This window comes from Phalacrocorax carbo, chromosome 3, assembly GCF_963921805.1.
Source record: "Phalacrocorax carbo chromosome 3, bPhaCar2.1, whole genome shotgun sequence".
Classification (NCBI taxonomy): Eukaryota; Metazoa; Chordata; class Aves; order Suliformes; family Phalacrocoracidae; genus Phalacrocorax; species Phalacrocorax carbo.
In genome coordinates this window covers 47604811-47627619 of record NC_087515.1, presented here as the reverse complement: position 1 = coordinate 47627619, position 22809 = coordinate 47604811, and the positions used below count along the sequence as shown (strand labels likewise).

Genomic DNA, 22809 nt, shown 5'->3' with positions numbered 1-22809 from the left:
GTAAAATATATGCAATTAGTCCTTGCTTTGTCTCTTTCTTTCTCTCTAGTTTTTGTGCATGCTTTCGTTTAACAAACCACATAGGTGAAGAAGAGGTTTGCAGAATTAAAGTCACCATTTTTAATTGAACTGGGCCTCTTTTAAGGTGTAACCACTGCTGAGAACCTGCTAGCATAATGATCTGCTGTAGTGGGCACCCAAACCACCACCCCACGTGAGCCTTCCAGGGGCTCAAAGGGACTTGTCTCAACCTTTTCATGGCCTCCCTCTCCTCTCTGCCTGTAGAATGTTTTGCAGCAATTGCCAATTAACCTGTGTGGGAATGTGGGGAGGAAGAATGAATGTAATTGCCTTCCTGAGCTCCAGTGCTTTCATTAGTTAAATGTCCTCCTGTCTTTTCTATGCTAGTCCAGCTCCTACTGAATTTTCCTCAGAGCAAAAGAGGCCTTTAGGGCCATTTGAAAGTAACCATCAGATAAAAGCAATTGTCATCCTCCTTATGCGGCAGGCAAGGAAGCAGACACAGGTAGACTGGTCACACAGGAAGGAGAGGAGGGACCTGGTGACTCAGAGCTTTTGACTCCCAGCTGTCAGCTTTAGACGCCATTCCAGCCAAGTATAAAAGCACATGGTTATCTCTGAACTCATGAATAATCCCACTGATTTAAGCCATAAACTTCAGCATCAGGGCCTTAGCCACCTGACTCTGCTCACCAAGAGTGGATAAACAGGAGTACAGGTCTGGATAAGCTTGAGATGTTCCTCTTGATGTAGAGGAATAGCAACAAATGGTAGTTTCCCTGGTGCAGGTTTCTGTCTAAGAGAGCTACCAATGGGGATGAAAAGGTGGCTCGGCCCCCAAGATGAGTGGTGCCTTGGGGGTGACTTGGGGATGGAGCTCTCTCCATGCTGGGCATGAGCAGACTCGTCCACCTCCCTCACAATTTCCCTGATGGATGCATGCGAGGGGCTGATTAGCTGACCACAGTGACATTGACCTTGGTGGTGATTCCACAGAGCGCAATGCCCAGATGTGATTCCAGTCCCCAGGCTTTCCTGGAGGGGAACCAGGTTTCCCTGGAGGGGAAAGGGGCATTTGTGTATGTGATGATACCAGCTGTCCTCTCCTGACTGGGATGTAGTGAGTTCTTTATCCCTTTGCTCACACAGAATCAAGAAATGACCTGGCTGTGAAGGAGTGTCACCCACAAGTAGAGGCATCCCTCAAAACTCTGTAACCCAGTTCAGGATACAGTGTACTCCCCTACAGCTGCTTTTGACCTTGCATTTCTAGCAAAGGGCTAAGAGATCAAGGGAAACAACATCCTGTTGTTGATGGGAGAGTGAGTGAAGCAACCTAAATTATACATGGCGTTGCCTACCAGATGGTCGGAGTGTCTCTCCCTTCTATTATGCAAAGTAATAGTTTCACAAAGTAGAGGGGACCGGAGATACCAGAGCATTTGGGAAACATGTCCCATAGCTGACTGAAAGGCATGTTTTACTTCTAGCTGGTAACATGGGATTTCAGCTGGATGCCTGTCGTTCAACCCTTCCCCAGAGGTGAGAGGTGTCAGCTCTGCCTCTGAGAGGGAGCAGAAAGACCGGGAACCAAACCAGAATTGGAGCAGTAATTTATAACATCAGGGTTTAGGTTCTGTAATCTGGGCCAGGAGGTAGTGGTTTAAATAAAATGTTCAATAAACCTGGGAGATGCCCATTTTGCTTCTCACTTAGGAGAAGCTTTCAGTTTGGTCCTTTGTAGCTGTGGCCACTGACTTGTGATCTCTCAGATGGAGTAACAGTGGGGGTGTGTAAGCTAAATAAACCAATCCCCATTGCCTAATATGTCCCAATATTCGTCCTGGTCTGCATCCATCTGCTGCCTCATGTCATTATGGCATGTTGACATGAAAACTGAAGGTGTGAATGGAAAGCTGCTTCTGCTGGCTTTAACTTATTACAGTTCAGATATCGGTGCAATGCTCCCCTGGGAGCAGGAAGCTCAGCGTGTGCTGAAGCAGCACTGGGCCATATTTCTGAGGCTAAGCCTTCCCAGGGAGCTTCTGCTGCCCCACACCGACTGGCTGCAAGCCCTCTCAATCTCAAGTTTGTTTGCAGCACAGACATACCCATCCTGAGGGGGGGGATGAAAATATTTTCTCCACTTCATGACTGCACAATTATTTTGCACAATAGTCCTAGTCCATGAGCAGAGCTCCTCAGCACAGCATTAACACCTATTAAGAACACATACAGAAGTGAATATTTCTCTTATTGCCTTGCTAGATTGGCCCCCTTCTTGCCTGTTGTGCGAACCCACTGACAGGTGGGATGCACAGACTTAATTTCACTAATAATGTCATCAATCCATACAAAAAATAACCAAGCCACTCATCGCTTTGGTTTGTGCATTACATGATCATCTGAAGGCTTTAAAAAGGACATCACACAGGTCTCATACCCACATATAATTTCTCTCAGATGCAGCTTTCACTGGAATAGTGCAAGATATAAAAATATGTCAGGCTCCCCTTTTGTATTCTTGATAACTGAAATTCAGCACATTAAATCTCAGATTAGAAATGGTGGCCCTTGTTCTCACTCAGAGCTGTGGGTTAGCAGCTTTTGGGCTGATTTCTGAAGCAGTTCACTCTGTGATAAGTTCTTTAAGAATCAGCGGACAGTACTGGACCAAATTCAGCCACCTTTCACTTGGCTGCAGACTTCCCTAGCACAGATACTGGAGTTTATAATCCACATTTAATTTTCCCCTTTTTCATTTTTCCCTAAGGAACGCAAGGGGTAACAAAACCAGGGAAGGATGGAAGGGATGGAGGAGCCCTGCTTGTGCCTGGCACGCTGCTTGCGGACTTAGCAGTCTGACTCCTGCTCCAAGCCCTTCCTTGAGACTACTGCCTGACCTCAGGTAAATTGCATCACAGCTTCCCCATCACTCAAATATAGTTAAATACACAATTTTTTTCTTAGCATTTACAAACCAACAGGTGGAAAGTGTTGCTTTGGATCTAAGCACTTGTCATATTGCTTTTTAAGGCATATACTCCAAAAATTAAGGCATGAGAAAACCAAAGGTTTCATAACAAAGCATGGAAAAACCCCAACAAATATTGGCTCAAATCCTCCCTTTCAGGCCACACCCAAAAAGCAAGTGAGACTGTAATGGACAAATCCTCCTCTGGCAGCAGGCCGGTCACTCAGAGCACCATTCACTGAGTCCCAACCTATTTCCCACCATGCAAAATCACTGTGGGAAAAGGCTGACAAGGTTCAGACAGTTCATAGCACTGTACCTTTGCTCACGACAGTAATGCCAGGCAATTGCTAGCTAGCATCTTGGTGCCTGGCAAAAGCAGATGGCAGACAGCTGTCTGAAGGTGGGACCTGGGAAAATAGGGATAACATCAGGAAAAAACCCAGAACACCTAACATACCTGCTACTCCCATCTCATCCCACTCTGGGGCGATGCCTACTTGCTGTGGACTGAGCCAGTCCCTGGTCTTGTGGTCCTTCAGCACTCTGTGGAGCTACTGGGTGCTTTCAGACTTGAGGGTATTGGCATGTCTCATCCTATCTATCTGCTGCGTGCGAGAACTTTACAGCCAACACTGTGAACCAGTGGCTTAGCTATTTCCACCCTGTTTTGGCTGTTTTGGCCTACTTGTGTATGTGAACTAACATGCAACCACCCCAGTGGGTCAGGATGGAGCAACAGCACCTACTTGGGAGTATTCACTGGCTCCTTTGAAAAATCTCCCTGGATTTTTATTGGATCTTAGATTACCACAAAGTATCTGCCTGGATCTGGGCTTTGATTTTCCTCTCCATAGCTTTATCCCAGGCTGGCTGGGGTAGCGCCTTTCCCTCAGAGACCACAACTGACAGCTCTCTTCTCAGGGAGAGGGAGGAATGGGGCAGTGGTTGTGTTTTGAGGTTGGGGAGAGGGAAAGGCTGTTTGAGGCCACTCTCTGCATGGGAGAGCTGCAGGGCTGGTGAGGATGATCAGGGATCATCTTATTTCTCCTGGCTTGGGTTGCTAACTCCATCTGGGGGACCACTACTCCTGGCTCTTCCATTGCCCCCCTCCCCAGGTCCCCCATTCCTAGCTTTCCCAACTGAGCTGTGCCACCCTAGCTCTACCCCAGCCTCCCCACCACTCCCCAGGCAAGTCCTGGCCCTTCAGCTGCGGTGTGGCAAAATTCATTTTTGCCTATGAGGCTGAGAAACATTGGCTCTTCATAAAAATACCACCTCGCCTAGAGGGAACGAGGGGAAGCAAGACCACGTCGAGGCCTTTTATTTCCTGCAAAGGCATGTTTGCAAGACACTGGTGGAGAGTGCTATGCAGATGAACGACTCTGTGAAAGGCAGGGCCAGCTCCCCAGCGAGGTAGGGGGGAATGGGGGTAGATCAAATAGTTATCCAGGTTTCCATCAGCTGCAGGGCTGGCCAGGTGACAGTTAGGTAGGCTTGCCATTTAGCATGGATGGCTCACCTCTTTGTCAACTGTAATAAACATGGGCACTTGATGCCAAGAGTGCTGGGCTGAGCTTCACCAACAGATATGTTTTTTCCCTGCCTGCCCCATTGGTGTGAGTGGCCTCATCTCTGCAAAATAAGTGCATGAAAAGAAGCTGAAATTTCCAAGTGGGAATCCGGTTTGTATTCACACTGAGAGCTGGCCAAAGAAGGAGAAAACATCAGTCTCAAAAGGGTTTTCAAGATTTGGGCATTTGGCTTCACCTTTCACTATGTTCGAACACGATCTGTCAATTCCCATTAAGAAAAACAAGAGGGAGAATAGCCTAGCCTGTAAAAGTCAGTTCTGCCATAGCTAGAAAATTCATGAAGCACATAAGAGAAAAAAGATTAGTCTGAACCCACAACTTGAACACAAGTCTACACCCCATAACCGATCATTGTGGGGTTCCTTTCTCTCTTGTGCTAAGAAATTCTGGCCAGAATATTAGAAAGTGAAATGCAAAAAAAGCTCTTGAAAGTAAAAATAATCCTCCTGCCAAAAGTAAAGCTAAATTGTGGATCTTCCACGTTCCTCAGCTGTGTATGTTTTGTGTTGGATAAAATTCATGGTGGGGTGTAAAGATTTTAGCTATCTGAGCTTTGGATGGTTTCATTATTAGTAGGCCACAAATGAATTAGGTGCATGATGCAAAAATGACTGCCAATAAAATATTTACACCAACTCTTCATTCTGTGTGAAACATCTTTTATTATATATGTATATACGTATATACTATAAATAATAGAAATGATGCTCATATTTTATACTAGGGATGTAAACACTGGTCCCAACAGCAGTGGCAAGTGAACCACTCACATTTTCTGATTTCATAATTTGCCTAGAGGATGGATACATAATTACACTATAATTAAGTATAATAAACAGAAAATTATTTGAGAAGGAAAAATTATCACAGCCTCAACCACATCAGCCAGAAGCTCTCTTCTAATTAAGTTATTTTATTAAACAAAATGTTTTTAAGGTGGGTCCCCTTTGAAAATGTACATTACAGCCCATGTAATGTAATTTACTTTATAAGTAAAACATGGCTTGTGTATGGACAGATTATATCTGATAGGACTCATGAAATACAGAGCCACTGGGTCCAGGCCAGCCCACTGCCGAGTCCCTCACACCCCTGGTCTGAGGAGCAGACCCTGAGTGCTGCTCTGGGAAATTGCAGCAGCATATAGAGCAGCCTTTTATTTGCACTCACTGATGGTCTCTTTTTATGTTACTTGTTTTTTTTCTGATTTAAAGGGAGATATGTGAGCAGGTAATTCTGATGTTGTCACCCTGTAATGATACAGTAGAGGCAAAGGACAGGATAAGAGGTAGCTCAAACTACCCCAAATAGCTTATGCTTTTTGGAGTTGAGGGGGGGTCTTAAAATGCTATTCCCTCCCAAATGCTTTCACCATCACTAATTCTTCTCAGTGTTGGCAAGATGTGAAGATGGAGTTGTTTTTTGTTACTGTGGCTGAAGAAATCCAAAACACTGGTTCACAAACTACAGGACTCAGGAAGACCACATAATCTGGTACCTCACATGGCAAAGGCCATTGGACACCGTCCAGTTCATTCCTCTTAGAACTACAGCTTATTTTTTTAAAACACCTGCCCCCAGCTGCTTGGGGACTACGGGAGCTATTATAGAAGCCTTTGGAGCATTATTGTAAAGTTAGCTACTGCTCCTGTTCCCCCTCTCCACAAAAAGTAGAAAATTGGTCAGCTTGAAGTTTCATCCATAAGATTTCTGCAAAAATCTACCTTATTTCCACATTTCTCTTCCTCTTGTGAGTACTTAGAGATTGTGATCAAGCCATCCCTTAGCCTCTCTTCTGTAAGCTCGTTAGCTCGTGCTTCCTGATACAAATCTCAGCTGGTTTCCTAGTTCTTCAAGGCTCGTATAGCCTTGCAATGGTCTTTGGGGAGATCTCTGTATATTGGTGACCTGTTTTCTTAACTATTTACTCTTTTGTTCAATTCCCAAGTCACTTGTAAGGTTTATCTGCAATGATTTAGGCTTTCTTTTGGGTCATTGTAAAAAGCAGCATAACCTCTGTAACACATCCCTTTGGTACCTGCTAGGGATGAGATCTACAGATGGACTTAAAACCAGTGTAGGAGAAAACATCCCTGGCCAAGCAAAATCCAGGGAAAGAAGAAACTCTGTGCTATAATATCAGTTGTCCAGAGCAGTGCAAGGTCATTGAATTCAAAATGTTGAACATTATGCTGTGAGAACATCTCCAAATGCCCAGTGGAGATGTATTTCTCTGGCTCTGTCTACTGCATGCACAGCTTATTGGGTAATGGAAACAGCAATGTGGTAGTCAAGAGGAATCTTCTCTTGCTTAGAGTTTTCCGCTCTTAAATGTTTGCAGATCTTCGAACCACAAAATGTTGTAGTAGGTTATTGATGAGAGTATTGATGTGTGTGGTTACTGCCTGCAGGGTGCCCCAGGAAGGGCACTTAGGTCATCATGGGGCTGTATACTCCTAAACACTACTTCAGTTTCTCTCGTAATCCCATGCATTTTCAGTTGTATAGTGACCTGATTTCAACTAGGAGCTTCCATGAGAAATCACGTGGCAATCACAGACATTGTAAACTCAAGCCAAAGAGTCATTTTCAAATGCTTGGCAAACCCTAGACCACAGAAACTCAATGTGTCGTAAGATTCCACTTGGTCCCATCATCATGGGTGGGAAAAAGGAGGAGGATTATCCTAGACCTCAAAGTGTTTTATGAAGGGAGGCAAATGCTGCTATTCCCATTTATTGGATAGGGCAACAGCAAGTTGAGACTTGCACAAAGTCACCCAATTAATCAGCCAGAAAACTGCCACTGAAACCCATATTCTGGTCTAAACATGTTCTCAGACTGCCCTCATCACTGTAATATCTGAGTACCCTCCAGTAGTACATCAGGAGAATTTGGGCATGTCTACACCGGTTGATGCAAAGAGCTGCTTGTCAATCCAGCCCCCTTCTCAGCCAACTGGACAAAAGCCATCTCTAGAAGGAAGCTGTGAAGCCACGTTAACACTGTCCTCAGTCCAGGTGTATGAACCTCTCCACAAGTCAGGGTGAAAGCTCAACCTACCACCACTCTAACTTAGCTCTGTGGCTTCCAGGGTGTGGCCTGCTCATGGGGCATGGACAAAGCAGATGTGAGACTGTCTGTGAGAGTAGATAGACCTTACTCTAAATCCATTTCATCATCTGTAGTGCCCCTCAGAGTATTTCCTCATGCTTCAGTGCTCAGTAAGCAATGGAGACAGGGCACAAATGTGTTGGTTATCTGGTTGCAGCCTTATGGCTCCTTTGAGGAAAGATCTGGAAGATGATGATTTGAACAGGGATATTTGGATACACTGCCATAAAGAAAGAAGATCTCCACAATGTATTAGTAAGTCAGGAAAAAGGAAACAGAAGGAAAGCATCTCTTTAAACTCAAGATCTACTTGTCATAAGTGAGAGTGCTAAAAAAATTGGTAACTTAGTGACCTGAAGGAAGAGTAGCTGTTATTACAGGGCATTGTACTGGCAAAGCTCCTATACATTAGAACAATAATTCTCTCCAGACTTCTCTTTCCTTCCAAGTCATGAGGAAACATCAGTGCATTTAGCCTCAACTCCCTGGCAGGTGGCATCACTTCCTTGTGAGAGGCAGGGAGCTGACAGTGATGGGAAGGCTGGCCTTTGTAGCAGCTACACAAGCCTTGTGTGACCCAGTAAGTCTGATGTAGAGCTGGAGAAATGAGTCCTGCTCCAAGGAAGCTAAAAATCCCAAGGTTCCCTGAGAGCTTGTCCTGGACTACTCACGCTCCCAGGTTTAGAAATCCTTTGAGGGTTGCTAAATTCATACGAACCACTCCTAGCTCTGGCAGTCCCTGTGCCTCAAATGGTTAGAGGCTGGGAAAGCACAGTGCAGATGAGTCCAGCTCTGCTCACCCCGATTTTGCTTTCCTTCCTGGGTGCCTACTTCCACCATCTGCCAGCAATGGGCCATCAGGCAAGGTGGGCTTTGATTCAGAGCAGCACAGCTGCTGTGATGCTTTTGCCTGTTTCTGGATCTGAATCCCTGCTGGCAGGGATCCAGCAGCTTCACTAGATCATCACCCTTTTGCCTGGGGAAACCAGGGCAGTGTGTAGGCGGCAGTGTTTCTTTGCAGCTTTGCATTTCTTGGACTTTTGCACAAAGCCCTGAATGGTGAACGTATGCTTCATGCATATGCAGAAAGGGCACAGGCGCCGCTTGAAAAAAATGGACCTGGTTAACTTGGCTACGATTGTTCAGGAAGTTTGTGGCAGAGCTGCAAATAAAATCCAGACATTTTGTCTTTTGGGCCTGTGTCTTCACAACAGCACTGTTCTTCGTCTGGGCATCTGGGTTTGTTGTCTTATCAGGACGCGCTGCTCAGCATGTCTGCTTAAAGGGGAAGAGTGCTGGGAAAGCCACGCTTTAATTCTTTAGAGAAAATGACACCACCTACATAGGAAAACCCCATAGCTTTTTGCAATTATTGCCATGCATGTATATCTTTCCCTCCCTTTGTGATCTTTACCACTTCCTCACCATATGTAAAAGGCCTGATTCTGATGAAAATAGTCATGGTTCCAGAAGTGCCACTCAGACAATGTTGATTTACCTCCACAAAGGATGTGGCCCAATGCTTTTGGCCAGATTTTTCTGCAAGCAGCCAGACACATCTCTCTCTCTCCCCCACCCAGAAAGCTGGGGGAAGTCGTGCAACAACAACCTTGCTGAACTTCACCTGGCCCACCCAGGGAATAGCTATTTCTGGACGAACACGGAAAACCCAAGCCTTGTCCCTTTAATCTAACATCTCATGCATGTTGCTAAGCCTAATGTTTAATTTGAAAAAAAAAAAAAAAAACAACCTGAAAATAGCATTAAAGGAAGCAGAGGATTTGAACAGCACTATATTTTTAAGATTGTCTTTCTGGAAAACACTATATTTAAAAACTGACCCTTTTACCATGAGGTTTCTGAAACTATAGAGCCATCCTAAGCTTCCTGTGAGATAAGACTTGTAATTTGGAACTAAGTAGTGGAGTAAAAACACAATTGGCTTTGTATTAAGAGGCAATGTGTAATCATCTGGCAGTGTCTTATTGCCCCCACTCCGGAGTGGTTTGGGGCTTTTTGTACTGGATATTAAATTAAGAGCAACACAATGATGAAGGTAGCTCATCCTCCATACCTGACAGAAGGATGGTGTCTCAGGGCACACATCTCCTTGGGGCTTTGGGGAAAAAAACCCTACTTTTGAGCATTTATGGACCCCCGCCTCCCGCACTTGCAGGACTGTTGATTTAAGCTGTGAGGCTACAACTTGGAAGGCAGCTGATGAGCTGTGGTGGGCAGAGGTGGACATTGCAACCTCCTCTTAACTGAAGTGATACAAACTCAAGACTATTTTAACAAGAAGATCTCATTCCTTCATATTCACTTGACGTATTTCTGTTAAAGGGGTGGCAAAAGCAGAGAGAGAAACCCAGGAGTTTCTGTGGTGGTTTTATGCCAAGCATAAATACCTGTGTAGGAGTCTTTCAGACCTCTCTGCACTCCCAGAGCAAGGACTAGATCTGGCCTGGGTTTTTTAATTTTCTTCCAATTTGTTGGCGTGAAATCTGACAGCCAGGCAGATGTGTCTGCCTTGATCTTTGGTGTGGATCTCCTGTTGCACTCTCCTTTGTTTTTCCAAGCCTCAATAGAGGAAAGTGAAATTGCTGTCCAGAAACATTAATCACATCATCTCAGATCTGTAAATTCTCAAGAGTTTTCCTCCTGGAGCACTGGAAGGCTTTGACCCATTTTCAAAAGTGGGTATAAAGCATATATACATAAGGAAAGCACACATACTTGTAGCATCTGCAAAAACATATGGTAGTCTCTCATCCCACTAACCAGTTTCCTGGATTGAGTACATATAAGTGCAGGCTTTGTGAGATCTAGCAGTTTTTGAATGCTGGGTTTCTGACTCTCATCCCTTAACCACAGTCCTTCCTTGACTTTGTGAGAGACACCATTTCCCTCCTAATTTGGCAAGTTACTGCACAGGGCCTTTCTGGATACTTATTCATGTACTGCCATTTTTGCAGGTGAAACTACTCTCAGGCTCCCCTGACAATCTCTTCACCCATCTTTCCATTGCACACAGAGGTGCTGTGTTATATCTGCTTAATCCTGAATGGCAAAAAGCAACCATTTCCAGGCTCAGTAATAACACTTCAGATATCTTGGGATTTAGCCGGGCTGCTAATCAACAGAGCTCGTTGCAAAATTTCCCATCTAAATCTTTTGTTTGATGAAAGACTGTTTTGCCAAAGGATCTGTTTTCCTTAAATATGCTTTTCTGAAGCAGAACATCTAAAACTTTTGGCTGTTGTTTCTGACAACGATATAATTTTTCCTCTTATCAACATTTTCTGTGCAAACGTACCCACCTATCAGCATGTTTTCCGTTTTAGCAACCAAACTTGAGTCCAACATGCCTTCTGCTACCGCTGCCAAAGCAACAAACCCTGAAGAATGGCTTTAAGCAAAGTCATGTAGATAAGTAGAGACCCTCCTGCATCTTTCTGTGCCCGTGCCTATGCCACTCCTGTTGCATATCAGTTTAAACTCTTGGAAACTCCCAGTAACGGAGATCCCAAAGCCATCAGTTCCAGCATCTCCCTCTCCTTATGGATAGAGCTTTCCTAAACGCTCACCTCCTCTGTTTTGCTGCAAATAAAGCCAATTAGATCTTGTCCTTCCCCACACAAATAGACCCAGTGATCACCATACCCTTTTACCATACCCCTTTCAGCTACTGTCATCACACATGAAGTCTCTCATAGCTGTCCTCAGTCTTTTCCAGACTAAACGAAGCCAATTAAAAAAAAAATTCCTTACAGGTCATGTTTTCTGAAACCTCTTATCAGTCCTGTTGCTCTCCTCCAGACTTCCACCTGTGTTTACATCTTTATTTGAAGTATAGAGTGCCGATCTGTGGTCTTGGCCTCTCCAGCACCAGAATGCCCTCCACATAAAGGGTGTTCTTAATACTTCTTCTAATAACAAGTATCTTTCTGGCCACAGCATCGCATGGTAGACTTATATTTGAGCTTGTCCTCTACCAGCTCCCCTAGCATATTGCCAGTACCATAAGCTGGTTCCTTATGTGTATTCTAATTATGCACTTCCTCTTTCATGCAAGAGTATTTCTAAAGTTTATTCAGAACATTTAAAATAAGTTTCCCTCATCTCTCGAAGTTAGAATCCCAGTATATTTAGTTGTTTTAACCTACTGTAAGAGTCCTGTGTGCTCCACCGTCCACACTGTTAACAGAGATTTAAATGAACCATGACTAGCACAGACTTTTGTTGATGGTCCTCTCACTTTGACAGTGACTCACTCATGCCTAATCTTCAAGGATGTAATTCCAATCAATGGTTGAAACACAGCAATTATTTCTGTCAGATAAATATCATTTCTGATACTAACAGCTTTCCAAAGGAGACCTGAAGCCAAGAGTGATACTAGTGAAAAATAGGCAAATACCTACTCATCACCTGTCCTGAGAAACAGGCTTGAGTACCAAGCCCTAAAACTACACTCTCTCTTTTTTTTTCATAAGAGGACAGCAGCTAAGCCGAATTATTCATAGCTCTGTAGGCAGGATGGGCACATCAGTATGCCCCTAAAGCCAAGATGAGCTAATCAACTTCACATTGTTAGAAGAGTCCCCACCTACGCTTTCACACAAAGGGCAGATTAGCTCACAGGTATGCAAAACTCTGGGAGGATGCCATCTTTCATCGCTACCAGAAGACGTTTAATACATGTTAAGTTGCCAGCAATTAAGTGTTTGTGTGTGTGTGTGTGTGTAGACACACGCACAGCCACTTGCTCGGGTCCCAGGACCTGCACGCTGTACTGCACTAATCCACTGTGCCAGAGCAGAGCACTGCATTGGGCACCGCTACGCTGCTGTGTGCTCAGCTGCATCGTGGGGCCCTGTGCTGCTGGGTGACAGGACCACAGTAGCTACTGCCTTTGCAGCTCAAAGGAAGCAAATTTTAACATGCTTGTTCTGCTTCCAGTGGCAGCAGCTGTGACAGAAAGAGTCACAGGCTAAGGGTGTCTGCATGGGGAGCAAGTGGGTGAGTCTGCAGCGCATGATGCACTTCCACCACTCCTGTAATGTCCTGGAGCAAGAAAGCACTCTGCCATCGAAGTCACTGATAGAAATACTGAATCTGAGTGTCTGAAGGGACTAAAATGTGGGCTTCCCATGTGCCAGTGCACTCCGTATAGGAAGATCAAATAAGGAGCAGGACCGTAAGTGCACATAGCAGCGTATTACCGCTGAGGCTGGTTCGTGTGATTGCTATTCCAAACCAGGAGTGATGATGTGAAATATTGGCTTGATGTTTGGAAGTGATTAGCACCTCCTCCCCATCACTGTCCCATGGGATGCACATGGGCACAGGACTTCTCTCAATAAATGCTGGTTTTACACTGTTTCCAATGTCACCTCTATGAAAAGTGCTGCATGGCCCAAAAGGAAAATAAGTAGTGTGGGAGGAACTGGGAAGAAAAGTCCTTTGAAGCAACACCTTCACCTCTTCCTCCAGTGGTGAAACCATGCTGTTCTGAGGAATATATGTGCCAAGCCTGCACACAGCTCATTGTGAACCAGCAACAATGTATTTGTCCCCTTTCACTGTCCATCAGCAGTTCTCAAGGTGCAACAAGCTAGAATGATGGCCTTATGTCACAGATTTATGTCAGAAGGAAACAAAGGACAATTTGAGGAAGAAACCCTCCCTACTATGAGAAAAAGAAAAAGTCAGTAATGCATTTGCTATCTTCCAATGCTGTACCTTATCTCATGTGCATAGGAAGTAATGTCTTCTCGCTGCTTTTTTCTGCACTCTTCCATGTTCCTTGCTGAAGATTTGCAGGATGTCAGGAATGCCCTGTGGTCCCCGTTAGCTTAAGAGTTATCTGGAAAAGAGGTGACCAAGAAAGTCATGCATTGAAATGTGCTTTTGACAAATACATAACAGTATGTGTTACCTAATGTGTTTTCTGACTATAATGTGTAAGCAGTAGAAGACACAGGAGCACATCACAAAAATGTATGCTTGCAAATAGAAGAGCTTTCTTTTATCTTGCTTATACAGGGAAATATCAGCCATTGAGTATAGAGGATTTTTCCATCTGGGGCACCTGTCTTCTAATGAGTGGAGATGCTGATGGTGTGCCGCCTGCAGTTCCTCTTCCCAGGGTTGTGTGCGATGCGGGCTGGTTCATGTTTGGCAAATCAAGCCCCTAAGGAACTAAGTGTAAATTCATGTCCTATGGCTTACGAGGAGAAATTATCCCAAAATAACTTTTGTCTACTGCTGACAAAAAGTAACTGGCTAAATCCCAAATTATTACATCCCTGTGGAGCTTTGCTGGCTTCAGAGGAGGGGTCCTGTTTATATCAGTTAGGCTCCAGCACAGCCCCTTCACCCAGTGGGAGCTGCCAGCCCCAGCCCAACCATGACTGCTTCTTCAGACAGACCACGACCTCTCCATCACTGGCTGCTGTTCACAGCATGGCACATCAAGTGGAGCAAAGAAGGAGTTTGTGGAAGCAGGCAGCTCCCTCTGCTTCCTCTGGCCAGTGCTTGTACTTAATGCAAAGTGGTTTAGCTTATAGAAGCCTTTACACTAAATGACTTTATCCTAATTACTGCACTACCTCAGTTATCGCCCGCACAAACATTCCCTTCAGATCAGCATACCGGCTGGGCCAGAAATCACACAATTGATGTTTTGGTTTCCACTGCCTTATCTAAATCCAGTTACTGCTCAAAATGAGACTAAGTCAACAGACTTAATTGAATTAAAAGGCTGTGAGACAACCTAGAGATTTGTGGCTGTGTATGTCTGTGCACAAGTTAATCACTAAACAAATACTTTGCAACAAACAGAGCTGGGCTGAGCAGGATAGGTTTTTCTGTGGCCTGGAAGCTCCCGACATGCTGGGGTTGCACGAGGCATTGTTGGGGTTGCACGAGGCATTGTTGGGGCTGGCAGGAGGATTTAAACAGCATCGCAAACAATGTACCACCATGGAGAAAAGCTAGGGATGGATAATGGAGCAGGCCATGAACAAACACTTCTGCTTGCTGCCTAGATCAGGAGATAGCAAAGACCCTGTAGTAGTGGCCAAAAATAATCGCTCCCCTGTAATTGTTGCTAACTGGATATGCAAAATAGCCCTCCTGGCACCCAACAGCTTGGAGCAGGGAGTTTCTTGATGTCCTTAGCTCATTTCTGGGGAGGCAGCTGCCAAAGTCTGGATGTCCCTAGCTCTTACAGGCATCACAGGTTTTTTCCCAGGCTGTACAGCCGTAGCATTCCTCCTGGCTCTGCAGTTCAAGAGAGAAAGGTATAAATGAAATATGTGGGAATGGCCACACCGGGTCAGGCCACTGCTCCACCTCACCCCTCTTCTTGTCTTCAATGCAGACCTTGAGTAGACTCTTAGAAAAGGCCATTAAAACCTGTGTAGGGTCATAGCCAGGGTCTAGTCCCCACTGTGACAGTGCTGTGCAAAGCTTCTCCGGAGCTGCAGGAGTTGAAGGACAAAGCCTTACTCTGCAGTTGCAACTTGCCCTGGCAAAAATCTGTGCCTCTCCTTTTTCTACCACCTGCTTGGTTCAGAGGCCCTGTGTTGGTGCCTGGTGCAGCTGCTGTTTATGTAGGCTGCAGTGGAAATGCTTGGATTCATGCCAATGGTTCATTTTAGCCGGTGCAAGAGGGGAGACTGAAGCTGCAAACCTCCTAAAACAGTCATTAAATATCTTCTAATCCAAGATGACTGACATACTTTTCTGGCTGGCAGGACTCTATCAGGTGATGAAGAACCTGATCATGTTCTTCAGTAGGCAATGACAGCCTTTCGGACATCTGAAAGCGGCTTTCCCATGAGCAGTGTAAAGAAAGAGCCTTGCCATTTTAGCTAGGGGGGTTGAACACAATTTTGTCTGGAAAAGCTCATCCCATGCTACAGAGAGACACCGTGCCTTGCACAGGCCACCCACTTGTCACCACAGTCTAGCTTGGGGCCAGGGCCTCTGGCTGTTAAAATGCGACTGCAGCAGTGTCCTCTAAACAAAGGGGATACTGAACTCAGCTAGATCCTTCCACCCTAAGGGAGACCACAGATGCCACTGTTGTATTTGCAACCCATTTGACAGTTCCTGCCCTTTGGTGCACTGTACAAGCAGACAAGAGAACTTTTCTACCAAAGCCAGGAAAGATGAGGAAGGTGATTAGCTTTGTGATCAGGTGCTGTGTGGCCAGAGTGCTATGCAATGTCAAAAGAAACTTCTGCCGAATGCCCAGGTTGCAGGACACAACAATAACACACAGTGCTATAGTTCATTCCTTTAACAAATGCTGAATATGCAAAGGTTCCTTTCCCAGCTTCTGTCTCTGTCTTGGAAGCTGGAGAAGAGCTGTGCGTATAATTATTTTCAGATGCCATCCACTTTATTGATTATCTGAGTGGGATGCGCAAATAATGGCAGCTAATTCCAGGAGCAGAGATCGAATGAAGCTTGCTCCCTCTTGGGAAAAGCTGAAATAAAACCACCATATGAATGGGTCATTGAAAACAGGCTGGAATATATTCCCTATAGTCATTCCAAAAGTTCAAGGGCAGGGGAAAAGAAAAAAAATAAAAAAAGGAGCTGTCTCTGTGTTCACTAAACTTCTAATATCTGAAAGGGCTTAAGAAAACACACATGCACTTTTTTTCATACAATCATGGAAAAACACACTAAGCTTTTGACTCAATGGTTTTGTTTTTCCAGCGAGTCCCTTCCAGGTTCCACGCGCCATCTTATAGTCACGTCTGCTGGGTGAGCTTCGAGCTAACAAACTTTAGAAGAGCTCTGTGATTTTGCCACATCGAGTTTCAAGTATCAGCTTGCTGGAAGTGCAGTGGAGAGGGAGGAGGGAGGGAAGTGGTGCGAGCTTTGCCAACACACCTGCACAAGCTTTGGGCTCTCCTGGACACTCTGTGTGCTAATGATGTATAACCTGTAGAGCCTGGCAACACACTTGCTGAAGACTATAACAGACAGACTATGCATGCCTCTGATTTCTAATTTCTTAAAACAAGTAATAAACCCCTCATCCCCCAACCCTGTGCTGTAGGTAAATGCTTAGGATGGAAACTGAGATGTGTTCGCCTGGGCAGAGCTTCTACCAGGGCAAGGGACAGATGACAATTTAATTATGGTATTTTAGGTCTATGCAATTCCTCTTCTAAAGCAAAAGGGAGGAAAAAAGCTAAAAGAAAGACAGAGTTTATTTCAGCTCCAATGTTCTGCTAATTTTTCTTTTGACTATTAGAGATGCAGCTGGATACTATTTCTAATCCACTTTCAGATTTGCTTGAATTAAAATCCCAGATCACTGCTATGTTTCAAGTAGAAGTGTGCATAGTAGCCAAGGTTTATATTGCAATTTCTGGAGTTATGGAATGATGAGCTCCAACAGAGGAAAGTGTGTTGTATGCCTGAGTCCTGGGAGAAAAAAAAAAAAGGTTGGCATCAGCGTTATTTGGAATTAGAGCCCACTTGTAGAATAAACAGTCTTGAAGTTAACACACTGGGCTACATTTTAATTTGGTTCCACCCACTAGAACTGGTGGGTATGGAAGAGCAAAGCTGCCATGGTATGGACATTGGAATGGGAAGTGCTATTTAATTACAAAGCCTAAATATTTTTGAACTTTCATCTGAAATTTAAAAGTTCCTCCATTAGTTTAGGGCTTATTTTAATAAGAAATTAACTTTCTGACTAAAATAGCACAGTAAGACCGCCCTTGTTTCAAAATACCTGTACTTTCTCTATTACTACCTGAATCCTAGTCTAAAAACTGACATTTCTCCTCTGGTATCCTGTTTATATCTAAATCTAATAGCATAGTCTTGTTAGACTTTGCCATCTGGAAAACACCATAACTCACATGAAGTTATGAATCCCTATATTCTCTGGGCTTTCATATCTGCCATGACAATTCCCAGCCACTGCCAGGTGAAGCCAGCCAGCCAGTATTTACGGAAAATGAACAGACTAATCATTTCCAATAGCAGGACATGATTATTATATAATTGCAGCAGTTTACACTGACATCCAAGTGGACGGATAAGAGCCAAAAATTGGAATAACGGCTCCACCCATCTACCACCCAAATGTAAACAAGCTGGCATGGTTAAAAAGAGGACTAGAAGACAGGGCTCAGGCGTTCTCCTTCAGCTGTGTTACGGTACAATTGCCAAGTTGCCACACAACCTTCCTGCCAGGCAATTTATCCTGCTGTAAAGTGACCCTTACTTCACACAGAAAGTTCAGCGGCTTCTTTCAGTATCAACTTCTTCTCAGGGCTAGAAGTGCATTATTATCAGTAAGAGTGAGAAATTGTATTTTGGAGATTGGGTGTTGTAGGGTCACGACTTTAAAAGTGTTAAGTACCTAAAATCCAGCTCAGCCTGTGCTATGATTGGCACTGTTGTAGCCTGTACATGTTACTGCCACCATGGATAAGGGAATACCTGAACAGGGGAATGAAGCTTATATGAATACACCTGGAGGTGAATGAGACTGATAGCTTTTACAAAAGATACAAAAGACTGGGGAGTGGCTGCTTTGCTGATGGACGATTGAAAATCCAGAGATGGATTGCAAGGAGCTTGATGTGGTGTCGAGGGAAACTAGGGTAGGTCTTCGGTTAAAATAAATCAGTATAATTGTCCTGATACTGAGCAAAATCTGCTAGTTTACACTAGCTTTGTGAACTATTAGACCCTTTCAGAGCAATTTCTCACAGGAGAAAGACAAAGTTTTTCTTTCAGCAATACTAGAGTCAATCCCACTCCACTGTGAGGATTTCCCTCTTTAACAGGAAAAGAGAGGACAAAGCTATCTACATTTAGGTAGGCGTGGTCCTGAGAACAACCTTGAAATTACCCTTATAACTTACTTCTTTGCCTCTCTACAAGTTGGCCTAAATTCGACTAAATTAAACTGTTCCCCAAATTACATTTCCATCAAAGGCATGACCCTGAATGAAACGGCATCTGTTGTTTGTTGCTGCATCTTTGTGTGCAGTGGTCCATCCATTCCTCCTGATAGCATCACCAGGAGAAAACAGTTCCTGCTTGGCTTCAAGTTCTCGCTCCTAAACCTGAGACCAGCTTGGCCTGAGTATGGCCTGTGACTGCATCTCTGGATATCACAAACCTCCTCAAACAGGCTGGCTAAAAGGATGAAGCTTTTATGGAGACTGGGGCAGTTTATACTAGTGGAGGATCTGGCCTGCAAACGCACCTGTGGTGTGAGCACAAATAAAGGCTCATGCTCCAAAGCATGGTGAGCTCCTAGTCTCTTAAGCTGTATGAAATCCCATTTCCTTTCTACTTGTGCTAAATGTAAAAGCAGAAACAAAGACACACACCTAAATAAACAGAAAAGCACAGACAGCAGAAGGGGAGGGAGACCCTAGTGCAGGTTGTACGCCAGCTAGTACAGAGAGATGTTTTCTATTTGTGGTCCTTCATGTGAGACCTTGCGTATCACACGGATGAGAATGTGAGTGGGAGAATTGTTGGACAACATTAGTTTTACAAATGTCTCACAATTGCAGAAACACCTGCTTTACATTATTTTTCTTGCTGGTCCACAACAAAATTCCTCCCTGGTCAACAGTTTTCAGCAGGCCTCGTTTCCTCCTTCTCTATGGATGGCTCATGTCACTGGTTTCTAAATCCTGGGCTGATGTGAGATCACACCCGAACGTCCTTGAGTAGGAGGGGGAATACAGAAAGCAGAAGGGCACTTCTGCACAGAATCAGGCCAAAAGGTTGGCTAGAGGACAAAAGCGACATGAGACTTCTTACCATTGGGTGGGAGCAAGGGGATAGGAGGGTTACCCAGGCCAAATGGATGGATCTGTAAGACCCATCTGTTTTCACCATGAAAACCTTAGAGCCCACACCTATGCAACACACACCACTGCAGTTACCACAAGTTATTACTCTTGGTCTCCACCGCTTCCTGTGAAGCTGTAATGGGTCTGAGACAGTATCCAATGAAACCAAAGGGAGCCTTTCCATTAACTCAATGGGCTCTGGATCAGGCCCAACATCTGTTTGGCCCTCTCTGTATGCAGCATAGCCAATTTATTCTTTATCCATTTCTGGGCCTCTCTCTCCAATAAGAGTCCATATTTTTCCTACTTATGGTTGTCATTAGCCACACTAAGCAACACCCCCAGAAAGAGACCAACCCCACCCCTTTGGCAGCCAAGCCCTGGTGTGGCTTTGCTATAAGCGCTGCCCCAACCCCTTATCATTCCAGCGAGGTTACAGTCTTTCTTCCTTCTTCATATTTCCAGGCCATCCCTCTGAGCTGCCAAGCTCTTCCTACTCTTCTCTTCCTACCAAGCATAGAGCTGGTTGTACTGCTGTATTGTAAACTTGATCAAGAAACAATGCAAAAAAAAACCAAACAGAAAAGTCCAAGAGCCTGTACAACACCCAAAGAGCACTGTCAGAGCCGGAAGTGGATCTCTGAACAGACATTTCTTACCTTAGTTGATGACAACCCAGGCAATGACTTCCCTGGCAATCCAAAGCATGAGGGACAATGGCCAACAGGCAGCTCTGTAGTCTTATATTGGGGTCCAGAGCAAGAGTAAGAGACCTGGCAATAATTCTCCAAACTGCCTGTATAAGACCATCCCCACATCTCCTCAGGCGTGAACGTATACATTGTGCCAGTCACAGTTCTTCAGTTTCCAACCAGCCTCGCTAAATTTGTGATTCCTATTGCAGAGACTTTGACAGGTCTTTTCTAGCTTCCATGCCGACAGCAATAGCATTTGCCCGTGAGTTACCATCCATTCACTGAGTAATATGCAATATTAATTTCTTTGTGATTTCACTGAGCCCTTGGATCCCAGGGTCTTTTTTTTACATGTCACACGTGGATATCCATGCAATGAAATACACGTCATTGACAAGCAGAGCAATAACCTTTGTTGAGAAGCTGAGGAGCTTCTTACAGCAGAAAAAAACAGGTCTCCACTGTTAAATCTATACATTCTTCCAGACATAGAGCTGCAAAGTCATTTTAGGTACTGCCATTGTGTGAGAATCCCATGCAAAAATACACCCTCACCATGCCCTGAAATCACATGTGTTTGAAAACACGAGCATGATGCCCGAGGCCAGATGTGTGGACTGGCAGGCTGCTGGCACTGTGCATAGGCACATCTGCATGTCAGGTAGTTACTCATCCATGCATGCTTCCCTGATAAAATCTGGATTGCCTAAAGCTTGTATTTTCACTCGTTCCCTTATCAAGGTATTTACCACCTCCTGCCTGTGCCTCGCAGACTGAGGGTGTTAAACGCTCCCTTACTCTCTCTGTGGTACAGTGAGTTCAAGCATGTAGGAGCTGCTATACAGGATGGGATTTCTAATCCCACTGGAGCACGCAGTGGGTGGCTGCTGGCCTGGGCTTGATAGGATCTCACCCCATTTGTACCTGGGATGTTGCTCTTTTGATCCTGATGCTGGCTTTCTGCAGCTGGTGGGATCCTTCCTGTGTTTTGGGGCATTTGTTGTAGTGTTTTCTGCTAGTCCCTGATTGCATTTTGAAAGCTGTTTTCTCCTGTGGAGGGTTCTACCCTGGTGTAGCTGTTGTACAGCTATATGAGGAGAAAGATAGTTTGGGAAGAAGTTATTTCAGGAATGGCAGAAGTGTATATTGTGCCTCTCTCTCTCTAGATATATATATATATACACAACGTCTTCTTCTCTCTCTCCAAAATAGAAGGCATCTCTCTGTCTCTCTAAATAACAATATTGAGATAAGCACACAATCACAAATGCAAGCTGCCCTTGGAAACATTGAGCAGTCCCTTTCCAAGAGCACCCTACACCTCTTTCCCACCCAGTGCTGATACCAATCATCTATTTCAGCCAATGGCTCTCATACCCTCCTCTTCCCATCACTGTGAACCCTGCAGAGGGTGTCCTCAATGCTGCTGCTGTTCCCTCCAAGCCAGATAAAAGGGGAAAAAGGGGGACAGGTTCTGAAATGCAGTATCTTTAAAATTATTAATTTCCTTCAGAAAAAAATATTATTTGATTCCCCATTGAGGAAACCTAAGCAACACATCTGTTTTAGTTTGATTTCACAAACATGGTAAATATTTCATCAGTTTAAGAATAACATTTGTGGAGATTTATTAGCTGAGTTCACACTGAGTTGGGGAAGGACATAGTTTATTTTGGGATGCTGATTCTCCAAACAACGTTGCCCTGAACAACAACTGTGAGCATTACACTATAGAAATATAGCTTGGTGTCTATCAGACTTAAAAGGAAGCCTTTTGGTTAAACTCAAACAGAATGAAATGAAATGTGATTTGATTTCAGAAATGGCACCAAGTTCTTTTAGTTCAAAAAACCAACAATATAGAATTTTTCAGGCTTCATATAACAAGTTTTTCTTCTGACATTTCTGCTCCATTTTTTTAATTGCCATTTGGGATGTAAGGGGAAAAAAGTCAGAACTATCACATAGGGTAGATTTCAAAATGACTTGAAATTTCTGTCTTGACACAGGCTGGCTGAAGACAGAGTGATCTCCCCAGCTGCCTTTCCTAGAGCAACTGCCCAGCTGTTACCAGCTTGAGCAAACTTGTTTGAATCCCACCACTGCACCCCCCCATACATGCAGTTCTCTTGGGATGCTGGACAACACTTAATGGGGCCCAGGAAAAACACCTTTATTTTAGAATATTTAAGCCCTGTGTGGTCTTTCTGCTGAAAGGTGTTAGCCTTGGATCTAAGATTGTTGTCATACTTGACAGTGTCCATCCTGGTGAGAGTACTCTGAACCCCACCAGCTGGCCAAAACAAGCCCTGTCCACTGGCAGGGGTGAAGGAGAACCAGGCAGGGTTCATAGGGCTGTTTTTTCCCATGAGTTTGGTTTTTGTACAAGCCAGCACTGAAATCAGAGTTGTCTGCATATCTGAGGTAGCGTTAATTAGGTGCCAATTGCAATGAAGACATGACAACATGGGCTTCAACAGGAGCTGGCTGTCTATCCTGTGTCCAAGCCAGACCTGCTTTGCATCCTCCCTCCTGTTGGTATAAAGACT

At 44.5% G+C, this 22809-nt stretch overlaps 2 protein-coding genes across 9 annotated transcripts in view; one reads left to right on the top strand and one right to left on the bottom strand.

The window, feature by feature from the left end:
* Positions 1-22809, bottom strand: part of HAO1 (hydroxyacid oxidase 1) — a 420724-nt gene that overhangs the window by 28314 nt on the left and 369601 nt on the right. For all 3 annotated transcript variants that reach the window (XM_064446809.1, XM_064446810.1, XM_064446812.1), the window contains 2 exons: positions 21185-21347; positions 13450-13573 (listed from right to left, as the gene is read on the bottom strand). The gene's annotated coding sequence lies outside the window, so the exon portion shown is untranslated. The remainder of the gene's footprint in view (positions 1-13449; positions 13574-21184; positions 21348-22809) is intronic.
* Positions 1-22809, top strand: part of BMP2 (bone morphogenetic protein 2) — a 123549-nt gene that overhangs the window by 73145 nt on the left and 27595 nt on the right. For 5 of the 6 annotated variants that reach the window (XR_010372121.1, XM_064446807.1, XM_064446808.1 and 2 more), the window contains exon 4: positions 2795-2929. Coding sequence is in view for 5 of the 6 variants with exons in the window: in XM_064446807.1 (XP_064302877.1) it covers positions 2795-2929 (135 nt within the window). In the remaining variant the exon portion in view is untranslated. Of the gene's footprint in view, positions 1-2794; positions 2930-12666; positions 13488-22809 lie in introns of those variants that run through there. The other variant, XM_064446806.1, reaches the window with a different exon arrangement.